The sequence below is a fragment of the Oreochromis niloticus genome, linkage group LG2 (assembly GCF_001858045.2).
Source record: "Oreochromis niloticus isolate F11D_XX linkage group LG2, O_niloticus_UMD_NMBU, whole genome shotgun sequence".
In the NCBI taxonomy this organism is placed as follows: domain Eukaryota; kingdom Metazoa; phylum Chordata; class Actinopteri; order Cichliformes; family Cichlidae; genus Oreochromis; species Oreochromis niloticus.
In genome coordinates, this window is record NC_031966.2 from 32,480,290 (window position 1) to 32,507,067 (window position 26,778).

At 41.2% G+C, this 26,778-nt stretch overlaps 1 protein-coding gene across 2 annotated transcripts in view; it reads left to right on the forward strand.

The window, feature by feature from the left end:
- Window positions 1-3,634: 3,634 nt before the first annotated feature.
- Window positions 3,635-26,778, forward strand: part of psd2 (pleckstrin and Sec7 domain containing 2) — a 39,683-nt gene continuing 16,539 nt past the window's right edge. The window contains exons 1-3 of one of the 2 annotated variants that reach the window (XM_005456319.4): window positions 3,635-4,129; window positions 13,481-14,048; window positions 14,721-15,470. In XM_005456319.4, coding sequence (XP_005456376.1) covers window positions 13,561-14,048; window positions 14,721-15,470 — 1,238 coding nt within the window. In that variant the 5' untranslated portion in view covers window positions 3,635-4,129; window positions 13,481-13,560. The remainder of the gene's footprint in view (window positions 4,130-13,480; window positions 14,049-14,720; window positions 15,471-26,778) is intronic. The other variant, XM_005456320.4, reaches the window with a different exon arrangement.

Consider the following 26,778-nt stretch of genomic DNA (forward strand, 5'->3'; position numbering starts at 1 on the left):
CAGTTAATTGAAATCAGCTAAATAAATGTAAATATATAGAATATATAGAATTAAATTGAAACATTATCAGAGATTTGGGAACTTTATTTAAAAAAAATAATATATACCTGGGAATCCCACAGGCCAGTGAGAGCCACAAAGAGGCCGCTAGGAGAGCTGCAACCACCAAATACCCACAAAGAGTAAGGCAAGTCCTGAGGAGTCAGCTGAATGGTAAGAACAAGGTCCGGGCTATCAACACCTTCGCCCTGCCGGTGATCACATGCCCTACTGGGATAATAAACTGGTCAAAGGAGGACTTCAAGACAAGGAAGCTCCTGAGCATGCATGGAGGGTTTCACCCCAAATCCAGCACCCTGAGACTGGTACGCTAAGTGTAAGGAAGGGGGGCCGAGGACTAGTGAGTGTCATAACCTTAAGCTCCCAGTCCTCTGGTAGAGGACCCGAGCTTGAAGGGTAAAGACTGCCCACTGTCTATATATATATATATATATATATATATATATATATTTTTTTTTTAAATAACTCTTCCCATTTATCCGCATCAGTGAATCTGTGTGTACACTCGTATTAATTTAATATCAGTTATCACAGATGCACACATGCGTTTACACTCCAGCACACTGTGCTATGAAGTCCTGCGATCAAAGAGCCACACCATGTGCACACACATACTGTGATGTGTGTGCACCATATATATGTGCCCACAGTGGTTCCTGCTTGTGTGTGTGGTGTGTGTGTGAGTGCTCCCCAGCTGTCTCGCAGAGCTCCCTGTTGTTTGGCCTGACATGGCAGATGGAGCTGGCGCTGTAAACTCTCGGATCAATGCTTATTTGGAAGATTTCTGTATCTAATTCCACCAAAGTCAGCAGCACTGCATCTTCTGATCTGTGTGTGTATATGTGTGTTTGCATACCCTAGGGTGCTTGAATTTGCGCCCATGTGTGTGCATGCTTGCATCTCCATCTTCCTAATGAGTTGTATATGTGAGCATGTGTGGAGGAATGCTGCAGGAAGTCCTGGTGTGTGTGGATGCAGAGCATCAGTGTGTATCTCGGTGGCCTACACACACACACACACACACACACACACACACACACACACAAACATACAGAGCTAAGAGTCATACAGCAGGGGCTAAAGACAGACACACACAGACAGACATCATCAGTCTCTCTCGCACCTCCCCCTTGCTTTGATTATACCCACAATGTTATTACTTGAGCAGACCAGCATTAGCTTATTGATTTATCTCCCCCAAACCTGCACACACTCACACACTCACACTCACACACACATGCACACACATTCAACATGCCAGCACACCTTGTGATTGCACATTTGGGCACCCATGTGTATGCATGATGGAACAAACGCATAAACATACTCTGACACCACAGCCGTGCACATTAACACACTCATATGCACCATTACAGGAGACCACCCGCTCCAACAAACCAAAACGCAAGCTGTTAGCTTCCCCCCCTCACCAGTTACCTCCCCGCCTCCCTCCCATCGTCACATCAGGGATTTCCAGCGCTCCCGACACGTTGCCGGCATCGCGGCCCTGCAGATGTCACTTAGCTGCAGACACACCTCTTCATTTCTCCATCTCGCCAGCCGTCCGCCTCTCCTGGGACATAGAGGAGGGACCGAGCGGAGAGCACTGAGTGCATGTGTGGGTGTGCAAGTGTGTGTTTGTGTGGCTACAGAGGGGGAGGGGAAAGGATCTGGGCAGGTTAATGAATTAGTAATTAGGATTGACATTGCGTCTGCAGTGGGTTTCCCCCCAAACTATTTCACCTCTCTCTCCCTCTCGTGCCTCTTTCTTTCTGGTCATCTGTGCATCCTCTGAACTCTCTTTGTCATCTTCACACCCCACCTCCCCTTGTTCTCCTCCTCTCTTCATCCTTCTCCTCTACCTGCCTAGCTGTGGGCTTCCCCTCTCTAACCTTCTCCTCCCCTTGTCTTCAAACACACACCAGGCTCTTTTGTTCTGTCCACACCATCATCTCTTTTGCTTTATGCTTCTCTCTCTCTCTCTTCTTCTTCTTCTTCTTAATTCTCCCTCTGCCGCTTCATCACCCTTTTCACTCGCTCTCCTCCTTCTTCAGTCTCCTTCTAATGCGCTATTGATCTCTGGGATATTACTAAGTCTTCACAGTCTGTGCAGATGTTACTTTAAAACTTGGCACTCCTGGACATTTGAAAGGGCGTGCTTCAGAGTCCTGAAGTACCAACATTGGAAGATTTGGCACCAGCCAGTGCAGAGCCATATGAATGATTGGATGCTACTGCTGTGCTTCTGTTCATGACCTTGAGGTTCTTTAGTATGAAGGTACTGTCAAAGCAGAGCACTGTACAAAGGCAGTTCTGATGGTCTGAGCTGCCTCCTGATTGAATTTAGTTGTGCTTGTGAAGTGAAAGAGAAAGGAGAGAAAAATGGTGTCAGGCATATGCTGTTACAGGGTGAAAATATCCTCTCTGTTTTGTCAAGGGCAGAGGGGGAACAGAAGCTAATTTGCACTATATGCTGAGAGATAACATTAAATGCTTACCTGTTAGTAGGACCAAGAATGATAACACTTTTGTGTTAAATCCTCTGCAATCCAATTGATCATCTGTGGCTCAGAGAAGGCACCATCAGCAGCCTGACAGCACAATCACAGTTTCATACCATGGTGTGTCTATCAGTCTGAAAAAGAAAATTAGACTCCCTGGCAATTTCTCATTTTGACAAATGCAAATGTGCACATACACATGAATATTAATATCGGGCGGGGCAAAAGCATGTGCATGGTATTAATGGAAATTTAAGGTGTTGTAGAAAGTGTTTATCTGACACTGTGTGCTCATTCCTTAAAACCAGTGGTCGTGTTTAGCGGTTCAATTGGGATTATTGCTTTACTCGATGGGCTTTAATCATAGTTTTGACAGAGGGGGTAGGAGCACAAACAGCATTAGAAAAAAAGTGGGACTGACAAAGATCAACACAAAGCACTCGACCTGCTGTTACTGATGATTAACCCTGAAAACAACTTCTGACAGAACTCAAGGCTAACCACAGGTCAAAGGTCAAGACAGTGGTCCGTTGTGATTAAAAAAAAAAAAAATACAAGTAGAATTTTCCATCATCAGTTGCACAATACAAGAACATTAGGATGTTCACTTTCATTTATGTGTGGTAGGCTACAGTATGTTCTGGCATGATTACATTGAACTGTTTCATGTAACATGGTTCACTGTGGGTCAAGCAGGCTATTGACTGTTTCATAGGTCATGTTTTCCCTTTTCAGGCATCCTGTTGAATTCCTCTTAAAACCAAACTTCAGCATGACCAATGCACCATCCAAGATATGACAGCTGCAGGACTTCAGACCTTGGACAACACCATCTGAATGTCTGTAAATCATCTGCATGCTCTCTTTTTCTGGCCAGTTCCCAAACTTTTCTATTCACACCATCTATTCTTAATTGTAATATCTGGTAGGGCGGGGGGAAGTAAAGCCATCCAAGATCCCAGGACCTTAGTGTGGGAAAGGTTTGACCACCTTTGAGCACTCTATAGCTCAAACACCACCGGTCCAGCTGCAACTAAGCTCCAGGTCTCCAGGTTATCATCAGTGGTCAAAGACGAGAAGCACTTATGTCAACACAACTGTCGGCGCTAATCTTCACTGCGGGCTGCAGTGTTTGATATCAACAGGCCATCGACACACGTCTCGTTCACACCGCGCTCTAGCCACGGGAGAGTGATGGTACTCCCGAGCGGTCCGAGGAGCGGGTTTAGAGTTTCTCAGCTGCCACTCAAAGCACGCATAAGCTCCACACGGAGGAGGAGACGGGCAGGACGCCTCCGTTCATCCGTCCATTCATCAGAATTAATCCGGACCTCCCGCTTTCCCCTAGCAGCCTGAGCAGAGGCGCGAGACGACACCACGAGCTGCTTCGGTTGGACGTCAACGTCGGTCGCGCGAGCGAGAAGGGGGGCAGCTGAGGAAGGGAGAGAAAAAAGAGCCCGTCTGTCAGTGTGTGGCGTGTGGATGTAGGGGAAGAGAGGGGGAGAGAGGACCAGTGCCGCCGCGCAACTCCCAGCATATTTCAGCATCCGAGTGGACGCATTTCACCGGTGAGTGAAGACACGACACGTTTATTTTTAAGACAAACGGTTAAAGTGTGAAGATATTAACCTAGTGTGACTGTGTTAGCGCTTTCACCGCTGTTTAACCGGCGGGTCTTGCGAAGCCCATGCTGGGTGACCGTTTAGTTTATTAGCGAGAGGGGCATTTCTCACAGAGGCTGTCTTTAGCTTTCCTGTTTTTCTTGCTAATGTGGGAGCAAAAATGCTCACGCGGGGCTGCAAGCCTCCTCGCGCCGGCAAGCTTAAGGAGAGCCGTGTTTGAGGAGCTAATGTAGGCTGTGAGATACGCACCGTGCGGGCCGTGGGATTTTACGGAGGTGTGTGCGTGTCTGTGTGTTTGTGTCCCCCGAGAGGAGGCAGAGAAAAGCGTTTCCTCTGCTTTTTAAAGAGGACAAGTCGGTCTTGAAACGCGACCAAGGTACTATTTTGGAGGAAAAGAAAGACACCGGCCTCAATTGAGCTTGAACCGTGTCTCCCAGCCATCCTGTTGTCATGGTTACTGGCTCGAGGAGGCTGGGAGAACATGGTTGTCTCGCGCTGTGGTCTCTCGCTCTCTCTCTCTCTCCTTCGCACACACACATACACACGCGCGCACACACACTGGTAGAAACAATAAGCCTCGTCTGTCTGGTGTTTGTTTATGTCTTTTTAAGTGCATTGGGGGGACTCGCTTGAAAAAATAACACTGGGCCAAACCTCTCAAATCAAGTGTATCCTATACATACAGGGGCAAAGGTGAGCTGTATCCATGAGACATGTACCTTGAAGAACACCATACTTACTCTAAATTATTTCCATAATGTCCAAATACAGGAATATTACAGACACAGTGCAAAGACACTGCTGTGTCTTTGCTTCTTCGGGATGTGGGAGGCTCCTTTTTTAACAGGTGTTTGATAGCCGCTTATTTTTTATTCCCAAAAGCAAAGTCGCTATTATCTTAATTATAGCCATTTACATGTCTAGTCTAGATCCATTGTAATTCATTCCCCCGATACAACTGTGGGCTCTTCCCAGGCAAACGTGTTGCTCGCTCTCCAGTGTATTCATTTCATACTCAAGGTGTCAGACATCCAGACACACTAGCACAGCAGCTCCACACCAAACTGTCACCTCTTGTTGTCTTTTTCTTCTTTTTAAATCATCCCACTAATGACTTTATTAACAGATGTGGAAAAAACACAAAAAAATTTATGCATTCAGACCGTTGTTGTGTAAATATAGGGTTTCAGATATTAAACATATGCAAAACACACTGAAATTCCAATATGACGGCAACCTATAGTAGCACTTCATAGCACAGCCTACAACTTCTGGTGTAATATCTCAACACTTACTATGCAAATCTTCAGAATTATCGCTAGGTACGGTGGAATAAGGGTAACAATTTGAGTTCTTAAAGGACATAAGAAACAAATTATATTGTAAGCAATTTGAAGTAGTGAGTAACACCATGGTATTTTAGAGGAAAAGACAAACAATATTTACACATCTTGCGCTGTAATTACTCAGTACTTTTAGGGACGGTATTACTGAGTAGCCTAACCTCTTCTTACATAGTAGTTACAAAGTATATTTAAGGTTGTGCAATTCAAATGAGCTATTTTAAATTCAAAGCTTTAATGTAATTATTCATATTAAAAGATTCAAGGATAAATAATTCAAATTCACTGTCCCCAAATAATACATAATTACAATGTAAAATGGGGAGCTTGGGCTAATCAGTAACACAGCCCCTAAAATCTGTGGATATATATATTTTTTTCAATCCTTGAAAATTTGTTACCACCATTATTCTATAAACTATATTCTATACCTTCTGTTAAGTATGTTTAAGTACTGAATATAACAGCCTAAATTCAGAAATATTACACAATAGATTTAAGGAATTTACTCCATAGTATGTGTATTACGAATGTTTCCAAATCTACACTTTTCAAAATCACTCACATGTCACAAAGGTCTGTTATGCTTGCCTGTGTGTGCATAATAATGAGTGAATTTGTATGAGAAGGTGAAAGCACCCGGGGGAATAGGCCCAAAACAAGATAAATCACCACATTATTGTAAGCATGTATTTAGATGTAAGCAGTTAGAGTGACAAAATGTGAACGGACAGTTGACCTTGACTGCACAGAAGTGACATATTGGGGTGATTTCAGGGAGCTGCCTGACTGTTACGCTCCACTGGGCTGGTCTAGCAAGTTTTAGGCTCTGTGGTAATGCTGGTGTGACTTGCAGCACAGGCATGAATGCTAAGAAAATAGCCCTGGACTACTTCCAAGTCCACATTTTCCTGCCTGCTTTCCCATCCTCAGCTTATAAGCAGGAAATGATGACATTATTTTCTTCCTCTCTGCATCTGTGCTTGTAGCACAACAGCATTTTTGAAAGGTGACTCTGTGCTGTGTGTGCATGTATGAGGATAGGCTGCAGGGCCAGTGCTGCACCCAGCCTACATATTATGAACAGGGTCAGTAGGTCATTTATAGTATAGGACTAGTCTTTCTGAGCATGTCTTACTGATAGTATAAGAGAGGAGAAGGGAAGAACAGGGGAGGTTTGCCTTCTCTGTTCTTAGTATGCAGATCTAATATCATCTGTCAATGTTCAGCTGGCAGCTTCATGAATTAATTTTGATTACTAATTAGCTTGTAGAAAGTATTTAGAAGGCTGTCCCGGTGGTCTTAATGCTGCTCTGCGGTAGATTTTCTATTGAAAGCTAAAATAAAACTGCTGTACTGTTCCTTTTACATGTATAGCAACAGCTTATTTATTATGATTGTATAATTTACATTTTAGAAAAATAGGGTGATCAACTTGATGTCAACTACTGTGGTGAAACACCAGCATTGCATCCTTCACACCACTTGATAGTATTGTGGTGCTGCCTTTTAGTAAGAAATGCTCACGGTGGCATGCAGCACAAACAAAAGAGCTGCATACAGATGCTTCTATATTAAATGAACGGGGGCAGCACTGCAAACGTAATGAGGTCAGGCAAAAGTATCAATTGATGGCCTGCTCCAGCATCTAAAATCAGCGAAAGGTGGTGTAATGATGCCCAACAGAGGTATCTACAGACAGGGAAGTGCTTCCATAAAGATTTACTAGATAGAGAGATAGCTAGACAGAGATTAATGGATTAAGATGATTAAGTCTACATAGAGCAGAACACAGTTAAGGCTAGTACAATACTTATATCATATTGAAAACCAGTATCCTGATTTTCTTTCCTATTGTGTCACTCTGTCATTTGTTAAACTCCCAGAGAATCCTGGGTAATCCTCTCCACTGCATCACATTATATTCAGTGACTGCCAATGAAATCTGGCCAGAGTGCAACACCACTTGAGGAGTCCTGTGCTTATAGGCACAAAAGTATCCTGTTTTTATGTATTGAAAGCGTAAGAGAAACCAATTTTATACTTAAAGATCAGGTTAGCCTGTTAATATAACTGTATAATGTCTTTGATTGTGGACAAGGACTGTTAAGTCTGAGAAAATGGAAGCTATGGAGTTTGAAAGGCACTGTACATAAAGTCTATTGCTGCAAGCATTCAAAATGTCCAAATGGGAATTCATGCATTATTTCAGACTGTCTTCTCACTGGGGTTGAGTTGTATGTTAACATTAGCCAGCCGACCACTGTGAGTACAGGAAGCAGTGTTTGCTAATTTGTCTGCCAAAGTGTGTGCAGCACAGACTCCCCAGACTCTCAAATTTGGTATTATTTTTGCTATAGCCTTTAAATAACCAGTAGGACAAAATGAGTAAAATTAGGGACACCTAACAAAATCTATCAATTTAGTAAATATAAAATTAGTGAGACACAGGAAAGAAGACTTAAGTCCCACCTACACATAAAGTGATTCACTTGTTCCAAATCGCTTTTCAATTATTGATCAGTTTGCAAGAGGATATTCCAAGCCCCCTTTGTGTAGGTAATGTATTTGTATGGTAATGTATCTCATATGTCATTCACCAGTATTGCTTTAGTTCCTCGCTTCAAAGGTGAGAAGACTTTAATTTGTGACCCTTGACTTTACATCGGTTATTTTGCCTGTTGTTAATACACATGGTTGCATTTTATTGACATTATAACAGCACTTATTGGTACATTGGCAGGTTCCCATGGTGCTACATTCATACATCATGAGAATCTCCATCAAAGCAGTCTGTCAGTATCTTTGTCCAACTCTCTGATCTTGCTCAACACAACAACAAAGAAGGGAACCCTTGGACGACCACTAAATTAGAAAAATAGAACAAAAAAGGCACAAATATTAGCCAATCGAGTGGACTAGTCTATCACTGAGCTAACACAACAGAGAGACAGACAACCATTCACACTTGCAGTCACTCTTGTAGCCAATTTTGAACAACCAGTTACAGTATAACCAGATTAAAAAACTACTGTGTATAGCTCTTAAAAATGAAATTGATTATACTAATATTGTTAGTAATTTGTTCAGATATTAAATAAATGGGAGTTTGTTTTAAAAACACAAGTCGATGTGTCAGTGTCTGTGTTTAATGTGATCTTGGGTGTGTCAGAATTATGCCATGTTTTCAGTCACAAAGGCTTCCCCTTTTCAATTAAAAGTTAGCACGTGCACGATTTAAGTTAGATAAATATTGAACCTGAGGATCTAAAGCAGCCACATCTTCACTACCACTGTGAGCTTTGTGCTCCTGTAAGATCTTCTCAGCACTTTCCTTTTCACTCTTATTATCTCAGTAGTTGCTTCTCTGCTGCTTATAGAGACCAGTCATGCTTATCACCAGAGACTCCCATTGGACTGCAGCTCTGTGTCTCAGGGATCAATAAATCACACCACGGTGTGCAGTCTTTGCAGTGTGTGTGTGTGTCACAGAAGCACATGCAGACAGATAGAGAGATATAAAAGGCACAAGAGGGAAGAAAAGATCTATTTAATGGCAACTTGGTCTTTTATCCATCATTCTCACTGGATTGGTGGGTTATATGTCTAGGCGATGGCATGGTTTTAGATGTGTGTGCTCATGTTTGCGCGTTGGTCACATGATTGGCAGGTTGTCTGATCACAATTAAAGGAAATTGATAACGGTTAAAAGCCCTAGTGTTCTGCTGACAAAAGTGGAATGCATGCATCCATCCTGATAGCCATTGTATATATTGAGACACAAAGACTCAGAGACACACAGACACACACATGCCCCATCTGATAACCGCCCCCCAACACACACGCGCACACACACACACCCTGTCTCTCTCTCATTGGCTGTGTTTTCTTCATCTGTCCATGTGGGGTGTCTGAGCACATCTGCTCTGTCTCTCCTCAGCAGCCGGATTCATAGTGCTGCTCACTTCCACTATCCTTCTTCCCTCCACCCCCTCCTTTGGATAAGACCCATTTACCTCAATTACTGCAAAATGAGTGGCAGAGAGTGCGGAGTTAGACTGTGAGATAGTAGAAAGCATAATGGTGAACAGATGAGGAAGACAGAGTGGGAGAAAAACAGAACACCGGAGACATGCAGAGAGGGAGAGACGGAGAATTCCCACTTCTCGTGTCTGGTTTCATAACCGCTCACTGCTTCCATTTATGGAAATGTTTCACTGCTTTATTTGTGCGTCTGTGTGTGTGCGTGTGTGCATTTCACTGCTTAATAATATGTGCAAATTCCACTTTGTGGAGTAGCATAAATACATGCAAATTGTTCATATGCCTCCTACTCATACATGAATATGGAATCCATAAAGCCCCGTTGGAAATGTGAGCACCCGAGTTTGGGAATATTCAAGCTCATTATAGTAGAGATTGGTCAGCAAATTCTCATCAAAAAATGTGTTGGGGCCTAAGAAGCTTTTAGATTCATTACTAGTTTGTGAGATAGACTTTTCATAGTGTGCTGTAATGAAGTTTTTAATGTCTTGTTTTTGAAAACTATGATGTTTTCATGGATGGAACTCTGAAACGATCTGGTGACTTATGAATAATGCAAACCACTCCCATAATCCTTCTAGTAAAAGACAAAAAAACAAAGGAAAATGAATCGGCCAGTCACCGATGGTGTACTCAGAAAGACTTTGTTCAGAAATCTGTTGGTCCTTTGAGATCATCGCAGCAGCAGTCAGCGAGAGGATGAGGATTAGAGGAGGCTACAGTAGCAGAGACACAGTGCCTGCTTGTGCCTGTGTTGTGTTTTGTTCTGTTTTTAAAACTTTACCTGCATTTCTTGCTGCGACACAAGACTGTCTTCGCCTTTTTAGAATGAAATGCGACAAGCAAGATGCACTCTTATTTGTGTCTTTTAAATGTGTCTACAATAACACTACCACAGTGAGAGCTCCAGCTTGTATTTGTGTGACAACATGTAAGTCAGAGAAGTTCAACTGTAGTAAGGGGGGAGTGATTTGTATGAGGCTCTCCATAAATTCATCATCCTTTTGCAACACTGATGAAACAGTTTCTGGGCCTGTGGTGTCCTCATGCTCAGGGGGTAAGCCAAAGCACTTCCAACATCATACTTGTAGATACAAATTTGGCTCACTATCTAGCCTGCCATAAATTTGTCCTCTCTGCTATGGTTCAGTTTTTTTTCTGCACAGTTTGGCAGACAATCTTTCCCCTGAGAAACCAGAATCCAGATATGGATGTTGATTTCGGCCTAACAGGACCCTTACCTACATCTGCATGCCATCAGAGGAAGGTATGAATTCCACTAAATATTTTACTGCAGTTGTGCTGCAATTCCCAAGCTGTGGATGATTCAGCAAAGCAGAGAACCAGTAGAGCATGAGCAGGCAGACAGGGCTGCTTCCTGGCTGCCCTTTTTATGATACTGACACGTAGCACAACATAGCAATAAAAACATAATCAAATATTCTTGATCTTGGAAACAGCATTTGGCCCAATAAATAGCTGTTCTGGAGCTGTTCAGTATGATACAAACTGCCTCAGTTGATGAAGCTTATCCAGCTTTCATGTCATAGATGTTCATGTTTCAGTCGTTGAATCTTAAAGACCGAGCTTTGAAGTTGCTCGACTTTATGTGAAACTAAAAATCCAAAGCCTAAACAAACTTACTTTCAATGAGAGAAAGACAATCAATATGAGAAGCTGGAACCAAATAAGCTTTGCTTAACAGTGACTAAGAAACGATTCATCATTCATTAATTATTCATTTTTCTCTTAGTCACTATTTCACACCATCATTTCATCGAATCTCAAAAAAGATAAATGTATATTTTTTATGCTCACTAAGTCTCTCTCTATATAATTTATATAAGAAAAATACATCAACAGCTGCATTATTCAACATTTTACAACCTGAACTGTTTCTGAGAGCTGCTCATTAGTATTTGCCCTGAAACTCCTGAGAGGTGAATATAAACAGAGGGCTAACAGATCAGCAGCCGACCTTTACAATACATGTACAGAGTTCTATGATGCACTGTGTGTAAGCCATCATCAGTGATGAACCTAACACTATGCTATCAGAACATCTGATTGTTTTTTTAATAAAAATTGTTTTCCTAAGTCTTGACAATCAGTGGACAAAAAAAAAATAAAAAATCAATTAGCCCCTGACCCTAACATAGGATTAGGATTAGGGCCTAGAGGATGTGATTGGGGTTGTTGCTGTTGATGACTTGGACCTCACAGGGTTAAGTGCAGTGAAGGCAGGCATCTCCATGGAGATCAAGAGGAGCTAGTATTATAAGGAATCTGCAGAGAATCTCTGTGCCTGCCTGTGTTCCTCTGCCGTTCGTCGCCCTCCTTTCAGAGCTGTTTTGGGATCATCTGCTGCAGAGGACATAATGTTCCAACATATACTGTATATGCTGCTTTGTCAAGAGTGACCTCTGTGACTTGCAGAGGAAAGCACTAGAGATGGACCGATCCGATATTACGTATCGGTATCGGTCCGATACTGACCTAAATTACTGGATCGGATATCGGTGAGAAATTAAAAATGTAATCCGATCCATTAAATATATATATAAAAAAAACACCTCACAAAACTTGCGACAGGGCATAACTCGCCTCATAACCGTAGCACGTCGGAGCAGTGCGCTCATGTGATAGAGCGGCTGTGTGTATTTGTAGCCTCGCTACCAAACCAGCATTTCATCTCCGAAGAAGTTATCCCAGAGAGAAGTAAAGCAAGTGTGTAAGTTCATCTCTGAATGTTTGTAAAGCATTCCCATGTTAAGCTTAACAACCGATATATGGAGCGAGTGCCTCTCATTCTCTCTCCCTCACCTTCCTGCCGCTACTTCATGAAACTGCTTAATGATCAGCTGATCGGCTTTTCTGTCGCGAGTCCGTCTCTCTTCTTTGTTTTTGGCCCACTTTGCACCAGAAAGAGGAAACCAGCGGCGGAACAACAGCAGCACGTTTAGAATGCTGTTAGATGTTAGAATTTATTTAATATTACTTTCTACACCAGGATCCTTTTCTATGTAGCTGACGGCTGGTAACTGTGCAGGGGCGGATCTAGCAAAGTTTAGCCTGGGGGGCCGATAGGGCATGAACAGGGAAAAGGGGGCACAAAGACATACTTTTCTTTCTTATTCTCATTTAAAATGTCTCGCTTTTAATAAATAATTATCTGAATCTTACACCCAAAGTTTTAATCTGATGTAAAATATATAGAAGTCCATTACTGTATATAGTAACTGTTAAGTCTAATATACCCTAGTAAGCTATAGTACTTTTTCCTTTGGGAAAGTACCATCTGTGCAGTTTGCAATTCTGTTGAAGAAAGATGTTGAATCTATTTAATTATTGTAGAAAAATAATTTAATTCTGTGCATGTTTTTTCACCCTGCATCAAATTAAAGTTGATTACATCGATTAAGCATCATGAGGTGGAGGGTGGGGGGTGGTTCCCTATTTTTTTTTGCTGGGAGTTTGCAACCCTGTTAGTCAGGTTGTTTAATATTTCTGCTAAGTACTCTTTAAAATACCAGAATAGGGAGGATGGAGCAGGTTTAAGTTTATTAGATTGATCAGTGTTGCTGAACTATAAAATATTTTGGGTGCAGTGTATTTTTTTACATACAGGTATAACAGAATAGCTTAGTGTTGTTGTTTATTTAAACTTGAGGATGAACTTATACAAAATGCAGCAAGATATTAAAAAAACAGTTTTATTGATTAAAAAACACACTATATCGGATTCATATCGGTATCGGCAGATATCCAAATTTATGATATCGGTATCGGTATCGGACATAAAAAAGCGGTATCGTGCCATCTCTAGAAAGCACAGAGGTCATATAAGAAATAATCAAATGACTGCTCTGGTTCATGGTGGTCTTTCTTTCTTTTCTTCTTTTCCCTGCAGAGGATACATCCAGATTTAAGGTTTAATCTGCATCTTCTGTCTAAGTGGAGAGTCACCCCTCCCCTGCAGGGAAGGGCACCATGACCCAGGAGGGGCAGGCTCTGCCCTCTCCCACCCCACCAGAGAACCCAGTGGAGCCCAGTACAAGCACCACCACTGACCCACCCAAAGAGACACATGACAAGACAGATGAGGACAAGGTGGATGCTGGGGCAAAGGATGAGACAGAGGAAGGAAAACAAGAAGAAGACGTCAGGGAAAGTGAGGAGGGGGAAACACAGAGAGAAGTAGAAGGGATGGTGGAAGTAGAAGGTAATAGAAGAGAAGGTGAGTTGAAAGAGGAGTGTGAAGATGGGGCCGGGGATGAGCATCAGCTGACAGAAGGAGAGGCGGAGGGGGAGAGGGAAGGGACGAAGGGGGGAGGATGTATAAATATGGAGGAAAGCTTAACGGGGGAGGAGACAACACATGAGGCAGAGGAGATGAAAGAGGAAGAGGAGGGGAAGGAAAATGAAGAAATTCACCCATGCACAGAAGAGGAGGCAACTAATTCTCAACAAGCTGGCCGGTTAGTGGACAAAATTGTATTTGTACCACTTTACCTGTCAGAGCAAGCAAGTATCATATTGCCTGTTAATTTGCATTACTAAAAAGACAAACACAGCTTCCTCAACCTTATATTTTTATAATAACCTAAGAGTGTCACTTTTTGGTCATGTTTTTTGCGCTTTGTGATTTGAATATTTTTTATGTTAAATAGTTTTATCTCTGTGGTTCCCTTTGTACATATTTAGCCTAATGTGCTTTACTCATATTTTACAAAATAAATAGTCAACAAGTCTCAACTAAAGGAGCTGAAAAAATGGAAGAAAAATATTTAAAGAGCTAAGGGACACAGCAACCATTTCTCAGCTCCCCAACTGTCCCAGAAAGACATTAGTGGAGGGCAGTCTGTAAAAAGCTCAACATGTGGAAGAAAAATGTGCCTGCTAATTAGCAGATTCTTATATGACAAGCAAACACTGCTCAGAATGATAAAGACATACTGAAAGCAAAGTACATCTAACCTTTTCTTTTAAAAAAAGGAATGAAATAGCGATGCTTTTGTCAATGTGTTCCCAGATGTTCGTATTGTAGTAAATAGCACAGTGTTTTTAGATGAACAAGATGACTGATCTTTTTTGCATATCCATTTTCATGCGTGTAGGCCACATGTTTTCTTTTCTTCCTGTTGATATAGATTGGCAAACGGTATAGCTGGGAATGACGATGAAGATGAAGCAGGTGAAGAGGACGAGGGGGGAGATGAGGGGGCAATACAAACACACTTGGACACTTTCAGCTCTAATTTTGAGACAACTGTAGAACAGGCTGACACCGAAGTGGAGGAAGAGGAGGAGGAGGAAGAAGAAGAGGTCCAAAAAGAAGGTGATGGCAGAGAAAACCAGGACAGTTTCAGCTCAGCTTTTGAACAGATTGTCGAGCAGGTCGATGTTCAGGATGAAGAGGAGGAAGACGAGAGAGAGTTGGAGGAGGAGAGGGAGAAAAGTAGGGTGGACAACAAAGATGGATTCAGCTCCACATTTGAGCGCATCGTGGAGTCTGCCCTGCTCAGGGGTGGGACATGCTACAGCAGCCTGGACTCTCTGGATGTTCTGTCACTCACAGATGAGACAGACAGCTGTGTTAGCTTTGAGGCACCACTGACACCGCTCATCCAACAGAGGGCACTGTTACAAGGTCCTGAACCTCTGGAGCTGGAGTTGGCAACAGTTCAGGAGCAAGAAGGGGCTGAGGTTGGACCAGATGCCCCAGGGCCTGAACTCGGAGCTGGGGACAGTGCTGGGGCAGTGGCTGGAGTAGGAGGAAGCCCGCTGAGGACCACCATACCTGGGAGCAGGTCAGAGTTTGTGTTGAGCCAGCCTGGACGCTGGGCCATTCCTAATGGCTATCACACAGATTGCCAGGGAGACATGATTAACTCTGTCAGGTAAGTTTTACTTTAGTTCTATGTGTGGACTAAATAACATTATTCTAAAGGGATGATATTGGTTTAAAAAGTAAATATGACAATCCTGAGAAAATATGGTGTAATACACTAAATAATTTATATAAAATGAGGATGTTTTTGCATGTTGGTTGAGTAATTTTACATTTTCAATGTTAAACACAGTTTAATTAATATTTAAATGACTGATGACAGCTTCCAGGATATGTGGTTATTGAAGCCTTGTGCAGATGTCTTACTCAAGTGTAATTAACTTAATGTGACCTTGGCTTAACCAGTAGGTGGCGTGAACAAGTGAAGCCCAGCTGTAGGTCCTTAGAGAGGGGGACAGGGAGGGCTGGTTGGGGATGAAAGAGGTGGTCCGCCTCTTTAAGCAATTTTTCCACATATGCAAACTGAGACAGTTCTTTAAACAATAACCAGCAACAAATGTAGGCATGCGTTACTCAGCTTGAAATGTTCATATTTTTGGAAAATAAAGGAACTGAGTCTTTCAGTGTTTATGACTGCACAGTTTTGTGCGCTCCAGCAGAAATGTTGCATTCACACAACAGACTTAAGCCAAACTGAGCAAACAAAAAGTTGCAATATAAGGAAGCTTTAACATTTTGATGAAAGCAGTGGGACTGTTAAAGCAGGACTGCTGCATTTGAAATAAGAGGAGCTGGTTGTGACTGAGTCTCTGGTAAATGTATACAGAGTTTATTCACCAGAGCTCCAGACTGTGGCTCGACTATTTGCTCTCTCCAACCTCTTTTGCTTAAAGGATACAGTAGAGAGAGATAACCTCAGTACTGTCAAATGACAGGTTTACGCATGACAGAAGACCTTTTGAACAGAAACACAGTTTTTAGGAGGAGTGTGGTGGTTTTCTATGGGAGGGTTACACTAGATAAGATCCATGGCAGCCTGTCAGCATAATGAATCACTTGTGTGAACAGGACAACTCCAATTCACAAACTCGTTGGGCTTTTCGACAAAGAGAACTAGTTTTGTTCTTGATGAAGATTACATTTTTGACATTTTGACCAGTAACAGTTTGGGTTGGAACCTGATATATTGGTTCACTATGAAGGAAACAGATCATGGTAATAATGCTTATTTCTGCCTCTCTAATGTCACAGACATTAACTTGGTGGAGTTTTGCTATTGAAACTATGATATATGTTATGATATTGATGTTCAAAGTTGGTTATAGTGAAAAACCATGTTGAACAAAAGCACATTTTTAGCCTTTAAACTGTGACACTTTGAGTGGGTGTAAAGTTGATTCAGTTGCAGGTTTTATCAGAGCTTAGATGTGTTTTACACCTCTGAAAATTTCTTGTGGTTATGATTGTATGAAATGCTGAAAAAAGCTTATTAAAAAGTGCCAAATTACCATCAACTCCGTGTACTTCATGGGCCTGTAGCTATTATCATAATACACATATATAAAATCAAAGCTTTATTTATCCAAATAATTAATCATTAAGGAAAATATGCTTGATATAAACTGAATGTATACGAATCAAGTATATTTCATTTGACCAGATTCCATTAAAAGTAATTTTTTACATTTCATGTAACAAAATTACACAGAAATTTTACATGTAACATTGTTACAGGAAGCCAGACCTGGAGGGATTGTGGGGACATGGTAACAGCTGACATGACTTTCTTACAATTAATTACCTTAATAGCAGTAAAATGGGTTGAAGGAGACAATGTAGAGCCACTGAAGGGGGAAGCAGTAACGCGAACCATATGGCGAAAACATGTAACTTGAACTTTGGCTATAGGTCTCCCTGGCTGGTGTGCACACAGTCCCTGTGGCGTGTTCACCAGCTCTTTCCCCCTTGCACAGTTCCTGCAGTTAGAAACATACTGGAATGCCAAATAGATGCACAGACCTTTGACATTATCTGCTCAGCTAACTGCTGGGATTTGCTCAGACTCTCTGGTATGACTTACAGGATGAATGAAGGATTTTGGATGTCAGTTCTGCTCTTCTTTTCTCCTCTCCTTACCAGTCTACAGATGTTGTACTTTAGGCACAGTCTTGCTTCCTGACCACCAGCGCCAAGCTGAATGAGCTATTGTTTATGTCATGACATCATCGTCTTCAGCTTTCCTCGGCCCAGCAGGGTCTTAGAGTGAATGTGAGTGTGTATGTGTGTAAGTGGGTGATTATTGCTCCGTGCTAGCCAGCCTGCCAGACATTTGAGCACTTAAATCTAGAGTGGATACATCTGCTAGTCAGTCTTAAAGGGAAAGTTTAAGATTTAAAGATACTAACAGTATCCAATTATTTAATTCTTGATGTCCATTCAGATGCTGTTTTTCAGACTATTAAAAAGGGAACCTTTAAAACCATTAGGAATTCCAGTGCAAGTTGGTCTTTTGATATTCTCTAGAAGGATCATGGATCATGTGCTTCTGAACTCCTTGTGCTGATAAATGAATTTCCTTGCCTTACATTCTTCTCTCTGCGTGTCATTCAGTGTCATTGTTTTCACTGTCTCGATTCATTTTTCCACTTGATTCATCTTATCTCACTATATCACATCTTAGTTATAACACACACACATAAACACATATCCTCCATTTCACCTACACTGCTCTCCTACCAGCATATCTTATCTTTCATTCCTTTTGTCTGCCTACTTCCTTTTTTTCTGGTGGGTAGCCAGAGAATTGCCATCCTTACACATTTTGGCACCTTGGGCGTCATGGACAACGGGTCCTTTTCAGTGCGGGACCGAGCAGCTGCAGAGCATAGAATAAAAAATGACAAGTCAGTCAGTCAGTCAGTCAGTCAGTCAGCTTGGCAGACATGTAGTTTTTTTATAATCACATTTGCCCATTATTTTCACTGAGATCAAGAATTTTAGTCATAAGAAAAAAAATTGTTTCAACTTTGGTGCTTCTCATAGACTGTATAAGAAAATGGACATAGCCACAATGACATCACTTACTGATTAGCGAAGTCCCCTGTTGAAGCCTAATGCTAGGAAGTTTGTCTGAGGCCTTTGTGGTGTTTCTAAAATTGGATGTCTTGAGTAAGGAGGGGAAGTGACTTAGAAACCGAGGGATAACACACACTCATATGGTAGTAAATTGCTATTTACAATAAGCCCATCCTAAAGAATATGCTACCTGGACCATAATTTATAAAACTGGACATTATTATGTATTCATTATGATGTAAAAGTAATGATTAGTCTTTTTGGCATCATAGATCAAGAGAACAGGAGAACTGTTTTCCCCTGGGTGTCTATATCAGCGGTCCCCAACCTTTTTTTGCCCACGGACCAATTTGAGTCCGACAGTATTTTCACGGACTGGCCTTTAAGGTGCTGCGGATAAATACAACAAAATAAAACCAGTACTGGTACCAAACAAAAGAAGATTTATTCATAACACACGGGAAAAGACCCAGGGAAATCAAATTAACGCTAAAAACGCTAAAAACCCTGAAAACCATAAATTTCACACCCGAACCGCAACTTTCGCGGCCCGGTACCAAACGACACACGGACCGGTACTGGTCCGTGGCCCGGGGGTTGGGGACCGCTGGTCTATATGATTTACAAACAAAGAAGATGCCCCCTGCTGGCCATTAGAAAAAATGCAAGTTTAAGAAACTTGCGTGTTGGCTTCACTCAGAGTTGTATCCTGCTCTGTATTTTCGTCTATGATGTTACTTCTATGTAATCGTGTTTATGCATTGCATTTTTCAGTTGTGTGACTTTGGATGTCATACCTCTGCTATGTACAAAAATATATGAAAAAAATAGTCTGTAGCCATGCTGTGCTATAATTGTCAGTGACAATGCTGACATTTCTTTCAGTTAGAGCCCCTGTTTTTCCTAAGTTTAGCATGTACAGCAATGTTAAAGGATAATACACCCTCTGTCAATTCTTAGGTTTTACATATCAGGATATAATAAACAATCAGGTCTTAAAATGAGTAAATACAACATCAGATGAACAACAACACATGACATATTACACCATGTCTTTATTTATTTAACAAAACTAAGACAGGATGCAGAACCATGATTCAGTAGCTTATAGAAACCCTTATTAGCAATAACTTGTGGTAAATTGAGGATCATTGTCCAGTTACATTACCCAGTTTCAGCCAAGCACAATGACTGCAAGGTGCCCAGGTCCTGTGGCTGCAAAAGAAGCCCGAATAATCCCTCCTCCACCACCATACCTGACAGTTAGTATGAGGCATTTTTGCTGATGTACTCTGTTTGGTTTTCTCCAGGCGTGGTGCTGTGCATTATGGCCAAACATCTCCACACTGGTCTCATCTGTCCAAAGGACATTGTTCCAGAGGCTTTGTGGTTTGTTCAGATGCAAACCTAAACCATGCTGCCATGGTCATTTTAGAGAGAGGGGGCATTCTCCTGGCAGCCCTTCCAAACAAGCCACACTTGTTCAGTCTTTTTCTGATTGTGCTGTCTTTAACATTTTACATGTAGAGGCCCATTTCTCTGAGCATTTCACAGTTTGACCTTGGGGTGAATTTGCTGGCACATCAACTTTTGAGAAGATTGGCAACTGCCTGGAATTTCCACATGTGAATAATATTTCTCATTGTAGAATGATGGCCTTAAATTGTTTGGAAATGGCCTTAAAACCCTTCCCAGTCTGGGTAGCAGCAGTTGCTTCTCTGAAATCATTGCTGATGTCTTTCCTCCTTGGCATTTTGTTAACACACCCCTGAATGCTCCAGACCAGCAAACTGCAATAACATCTGCTTTGGTAGAGGCACTCACACTTTCTGATGATCAGTTTATCGAGTGTTTGATTACCAGTGTATGGATGCTACTTACCATCCTAATTCCAATAGAGGCATTAAGTATATATTTTGTTTTTCATGCACTGCTTCTGCATTTTGGAATAAATTTTTTAAATAATAAATGACACAGTGTAATGTGTCATGTGGTGATGTTCATCTCAGACTGTATTTACCAAATCTTAGAACCTGATAAGAACCAGAATATTTTCATTATGTCTTCATACATAAAATCTTAGAACTGAAAGAGGGTGTACTTTCTTTTTACATGACTGTAAGTTCATTTATTGTCTGGACTATGCGGATTGTTCACACAAGGCTCAAATAAGGTAAAGTGTTTTTATAAATGTAATAAGTAAAGACATGTTTTCTGTCAGTGCCCCTTTTTTTGCTTGTATAAGCCCCTGGGTGGTAACATTGTTTACAAGTAAAAGATAAGAAGTAATTTTCTTTTATGTTTCCCAAATTTGTTGTTGCTTATACCCTACATCTTAATGAAATGTGCTTCATTAGGCTACATCTGTTCTATAAACAGATGTTGTACTCCCTGGGCAAGTAGAAGTGATGAGGCTCCACTTTGAGAAAGCATACACTATCTTTGCAGTACATGTACATCATCTACAAATGTAGCTATACAAATTTGCTCAAAACCACAAATACAAAAACCTTAATGTTGCATATTTGTATATTATATTCATACTAATCTAAATATTACAAATATAAAAGTCAGATGTTTGATATCTCCTGTGATAGTGAGTGAATGTAAATGACAATACAGCTGAAGAGGCAGAGTGGTGTGTCTTTGCAGAAGAACACATTGGCATGCAGTGTGAAGCAGTTGGATCGGCATATGTGTCTCAAAATGCTGCAGAAACTGTTACTGAGTCATACATCTGATGTACACATGTCTAACATGCTCTTTGCGAATGAAACTGAAAGGCTGTTACTCCACGTTTTGCTTCAGTTGTTCATACTACTAATCTCATCTTATTTTTATATATTTTTCAGCTTTTTTAACCATAGTTTTTCTAATACGGCAGTCAAACCAGGTATTCAAACTGATCCAATTGGCTGGCAAACCTTGTGCACTGGTGTAAACTCACTGCAGTTTGTATGCCACATACACCTTAATTTGATCTGAAGTGGGCTGGAGAGGTTATTGCCTAATAACCTCTTTGAAACACTTGCAAAATATTTACCTTTCTTTTAGTGTATTATTTAATAAACCATCCATAAAACTAATGATAAATGATTCAGAGGGACTTTGGTGCATCCAGATGGTTATAAAATGGCCAAAAAAAAAAGCACAAAAAAAAAAGAAAATTATATAGTAAGTTGCAAAAAACAGGCACCTTTCTGTTATTAAATGAGAAGCAAACATTAACCCCCCGCCTCCCCAACACACACCTAATTTTGTCTATCTATAACTTTGTCTATCTTTTACTTACTTTAGTGTGGTATACTGAGCCCAACTGACAAAATTAGTTAAAAGTCCCAAATGTATGCCCTCCTTCTTTGGAGTTTTCATGTTGTACAACACAATCCAGTGGGCTGAGATGGACCATTTATTGGACCATATGTTTGACATCCCTTCCCTGGTGCATATACAGCCTGTCCACAATTTATCCTTCAACGTTTGTAGCTGGAGCTTTGATGTGGTGCAAAGAAACCTAATCTTACCTCAGCCAAACCCTCTCTGCAGATATTCTTCCCACTGTTACTGTCTATTCTGACATCAGTGGGTGAAGATAGTGAAATGGGCAGCTGGCCACAGGAACAGGGAAAAAGTACAGCAGATACTGTAAGCATGCCAACCAGTACATGCAAATATGAGATGACAGTGCTCTTAGTCAGCAAACCTGGCTTTTAGTTTTGAGCTTGTACAGTTGTGTAGTTTGTCAGCCTGTCAGTCATTGGATTAGACAGTCAATCGCATCTTTTTTTGGTTACTTAGTCACTGTTACTTCACACAAGTTGTGTTGCTCTGTGCTCTGTGGGGACCATGAGTGAAGCTTAACCTTAATCCACAGAGGAGCCTAAAATCGCCATGAAAACACACTCTCTGTCGGTCAATCCATTTGTCTGTCCAGCAGCTTACTATAAAGCAGGCTATATCTACATAGTGGAGCCAACTAGATGCAGGCTGATTATGTGATAATGCAAACTGCGCTGGAGCATCCATGCCCTCAAAACAAACACACGCAGTGCAATACTCAAGAAAAAAGATCCAGTGTCTGGACATATATGAATGTGTTTGACAAATGTTCTTTGGCTGAACATTTGCATGAATACATGTGATTCCATTGTGTATGCGTATTCCTCCTGCTGGCTCACAAGCCTAACAGATCAAGCAGAGCAGATAAAAGCCAGGCAGTTTGTTTCCATATCAGAGAAGCAGCTCTGCTGCATAGACTAACCTCTTTCATACACAGTGTTGAGCGCAGAAACGCACATACACATGAAAGACATGTGGGCCAGAAGCATGCATAAACAAAAACTGTGTTTAATGCTCGCACATTCTAGCTCACTCAGTGACGCAGATATGGAACGTTCTTTATATCCGTCTTTCATATTCTTAATCTTTCTCTCTCTCTCTCTCTCACACACAGACACACAGACACACACACACACACACACACGTTTGAGGATGTCACGTTGGGAATAAAACCCTTAGTGAGGTTCTATAGCACTGCTGAAACATCCTGCAGATTATCCTCTCCTGGCTCACACTCAGGCAGTGATATGGACACATGCAGTCCCACATACACAAAAATAGATGCGTACACAAAAGGTTTGCAAACAAATCTTTTTCACCCTCTCACCACAGACTCACGTGGTAACTGAATAGTTTCAGCACCAGCATATTTATCCCTGGCTATTTATAGCTCAACTCTATGTTTTATGACACATCCCACAACCCTACTGTAGAAGTGACTGTGTCTGCTGAATTATGTCTTTCTAACCATGAGTTTCTCTCTTCTGAGGCGTCTTGTCAGCACTTCCTGTATGTGCTAAGTGGAAGAGAAAGCAGACCATATGAAACATTTGTGCCCAGTTCTTGGCATGACTGCTCAAACTGTAGCTGATTTTACGGCAGATGGTAATCTTTAGCTGCTGTCAGATCAAGCTGCTGTGTTTAGTGTTTCACTAAACCCAAACCCACACCTGAACATAATTAGTCTCACCCAGCCAAAAGAGGTCACCATTGTCCATTGTTTGCAGCTGAGTAGGTGGTTTTTGGGTCCTGTGTGTTTCTCTGTGTGTGAATAAGAGCTTGTAAGATGGAAACATTAAACTACACTAAAGGTTTTCGCTGTTTTTAATTTTGTTGTTATTACTGATCGAAGGATTTCTTGGTCATTTTGTATTATTTAGCCATGCTGTGTTTTATAAAGGTATAAATGATTGACAAATTTAGGTTGTTGTATTCTCTCCTCAGTGTGTGGGTGTATCAGTGTTTCATCTAAGTCATCAATCAGTCATTGTCTTGTGTGGCTTGCAAATGTCAATGTTTAATTGGGCTTGCAGTCAACAGTAATAGTAACTGCTATTAAGAGCTCAAATCAAATACAAATTCTTAGAGTAAGACGCAAACAGCAAACAGTGCAATTTACCTTTCTGTTTGCGCATGTGGACTGTAAACAGACTATTTTAAGAAATTGTTTTGCAAGGCTTTTTATGTATTGAGTTCATTTGTGTTTGCGACTTAGCAGGTGGAGCTCAGTTCTTTTTGAGTCAAGCTTCACTGGCTGATTGACTAAAATGCATAAAATAAGAGCTTGTTTTAATCAGCTACATGTTTTTAAGGCAACATTTCGCTTCTAAAACCTCATCAGCTGAAAAGCTGAATCAGTTTTTCCCACGTGCTGTTGGCTGCGGCATCATATTTGTGCTCCAACAGGTTTATAAATTCTGCTGTCTGTGTGGTTGTGTGTGAATGACAAAGGTTATCCATGAGTCATAGGAAGCCTCTCCAAAAACACAGACTTGTGACTAGAGTTCAGATGTGTAAAAACAGTAGTCCGACCACTGTTGTTGTGTGTATTCACCAGCCACTTTATTAGATGCACCTTGCTAGTACCATGTTGACCCTGTTTTGTGTTCAGGGTACCTTGATTCTTCACTGCGTAGATTCAGCAAGGTGCTGGAAAACATTCCTTACAGGTTTTGGTCCATACTAGCATGACAGCATCACACAGTTTCAGCAGTATTACTAGTTATGCATCCATGATACTCCACGGCATCCCAGAGGTGCACTACAGATGTGAGTGAGCTCATTGTCCCCACACCATTACATCACCCGTTCTTAGCTGGCACGTATTCTGTGGTCTTCTGTTGTTGTAGCCCATCTGCTTCAAGGCTCAATGAAATGTGTGTTCAGAGATGCTCTTCTGCATACCTTGATTGTAACAAGTAGTTATTTGAGTTTCTGTTGCTTTCCTATCAGCTCAGAGCAGTTGTGGCCATTCTCCTGAACTCAGGCATCAACAATGTATTTTCATCAAGGGAAAGCTGCTGCTCACTGCATAGTTTCGCTTTTTCTGACCAATCTCTGTTAACCCTAGAGATGGTTGTGTGGGAAAATCCCAGCAGATTATTAGTTTCTGAAACACATGAACAACCACGTTCATGCTCAGTGTGAACTGCAGCAGACCGTCTTAACCACGTCTACATGTGTAAATGCATTTACTTTCTGTCCTGTGACTGGTTGATTAGATATCACCTGTAGAACAGGTGTACTTAATAAAGTGTATAATGTAATGTAGCTTTTTAAAAATGTCCACACCCTATCTCCTGATTTTTTACTTTTATCAATACAGATGCTTATCTTTTCTTTTTCTGTGCTTCTTTCCAGCAGATCAAAAAGCGAAAGGCGGCTTCTGATGTGTTCTAGCTAGCAAATGTACTAACATTACTCTGTGGTTTTGTGTGCTTTACATGATGGGTTATTTTTGTCTCATTTAAATTATATTTACATAGCAACCATCAGTCTCCCACTTCTTTTCAACCTCCGTTATATCTGTAGATATTCTTAGCTAAATGCCTCATTGTTCATTACACATGGACATTACGCGTGGATTTTTCTCTATCCAGTGGTAAACTCTTGCAAAGTAGAGCCAACCAGTCATATGTTGTCATATTAAGCTCAGGTGGCTTTACGTTTACCTTGGAACATGCACAGAAATCATCACATCTACTAACTGCTTGCGACTTCATGAACTTTAAGAAAACAGGACGTCCAGCTGGCGTTGGACTGATCTGCTGGCTCTCAGCCCTATAATGCAGAGGAAGTTGTGTTGGCTGGGACACACAGGGCCATTGTAAAGCCACCACTAGGAACAGCATCAGAAAAAAAGTCTGTCCAGTCGCTCGCTCCGCCCCCAACATCCTCCCTTCAATGGAGCTTTCAGACCAACCAAGAAACTTCAAGGAAAGCCCTCCAAACACGCTCCGTGCATGTTCGCACTGTAGTGGAATAACACAGCAGTGTCACTGATCGTCTCTGAATACGCTGCGGTTTTATCGAACTTGACTTGGCTGAAAGTTAGAGCACCAAGCCGGGCCGATGCACAGTTTACCGAATACTGGACGATGAGGCGGTCGGACCGTAGCACGCCTTTAACCGCTAATTTCCGAGATCCGAGATGTGGAAAGAGGAATATGATGTTCACTTCGACTTTTTGCTGCAACTCCTGTAAGCTTGACTTTATCTCTGTAAACTCTTTTAAAGCTCTGATCTCCAGATGGGTGGGTACATTAACAATTATGCTGCGTGGCAAAATGGAAATAGTGAGGTAGCTTTGGTGTAAGTTGACCCTGGTGAAAAATTCCCATGATACTAGAATAATATTCATAGAAAGACATATTTATAGTAAAAACAAAGAAAAAACAGTATTTTTAATCTAATGTGGCACGTGACCGACGATGTTCTGAACTGGGTTAGCTATTACTTTTCATTTGAATTAAAAAAAACAAACAAATCTGCTGGACTTATTATTGTTTTAATAATTCACCTATTGCATTAAATTGATCAGATATGACAGATCATAAGCTGCCAGAGCTCGAAGTTCAGGTTGATGAGTTTACAGTCTTAGAAAAGGAAGAGACAAAAATAAAAACACCACCCCTCTGATTAAGTGGAAAATGAATAAAAATAAGTCACTTGATCACTAGCTTACTGATCAAGAGATTAATGTCTTAATCAGTTATTGTTGGATTCAGTTCTAGTGATGTATTAAAATATGTATTAAATGGTTTGTAGCCAAAGACCTGATTGCTGTCACCTGCCTGCTTATTATAAAATCAGTATGGCTGATTTACTGTAGCAGCCACCAGTGTTATACCCTAAGGAAAAGAGCAAATACCAGTAATGTGTGTGATTCTGTTTGTTTAGTAAACAGTAAAGGCTGCTACTGTCATCAGTTCGCCGAACTAATGGTAACAAGTGTTTTTATTTACAGAGGTGCCTTTGTTTTTTTTATTAGGTTCCTTTCTTAC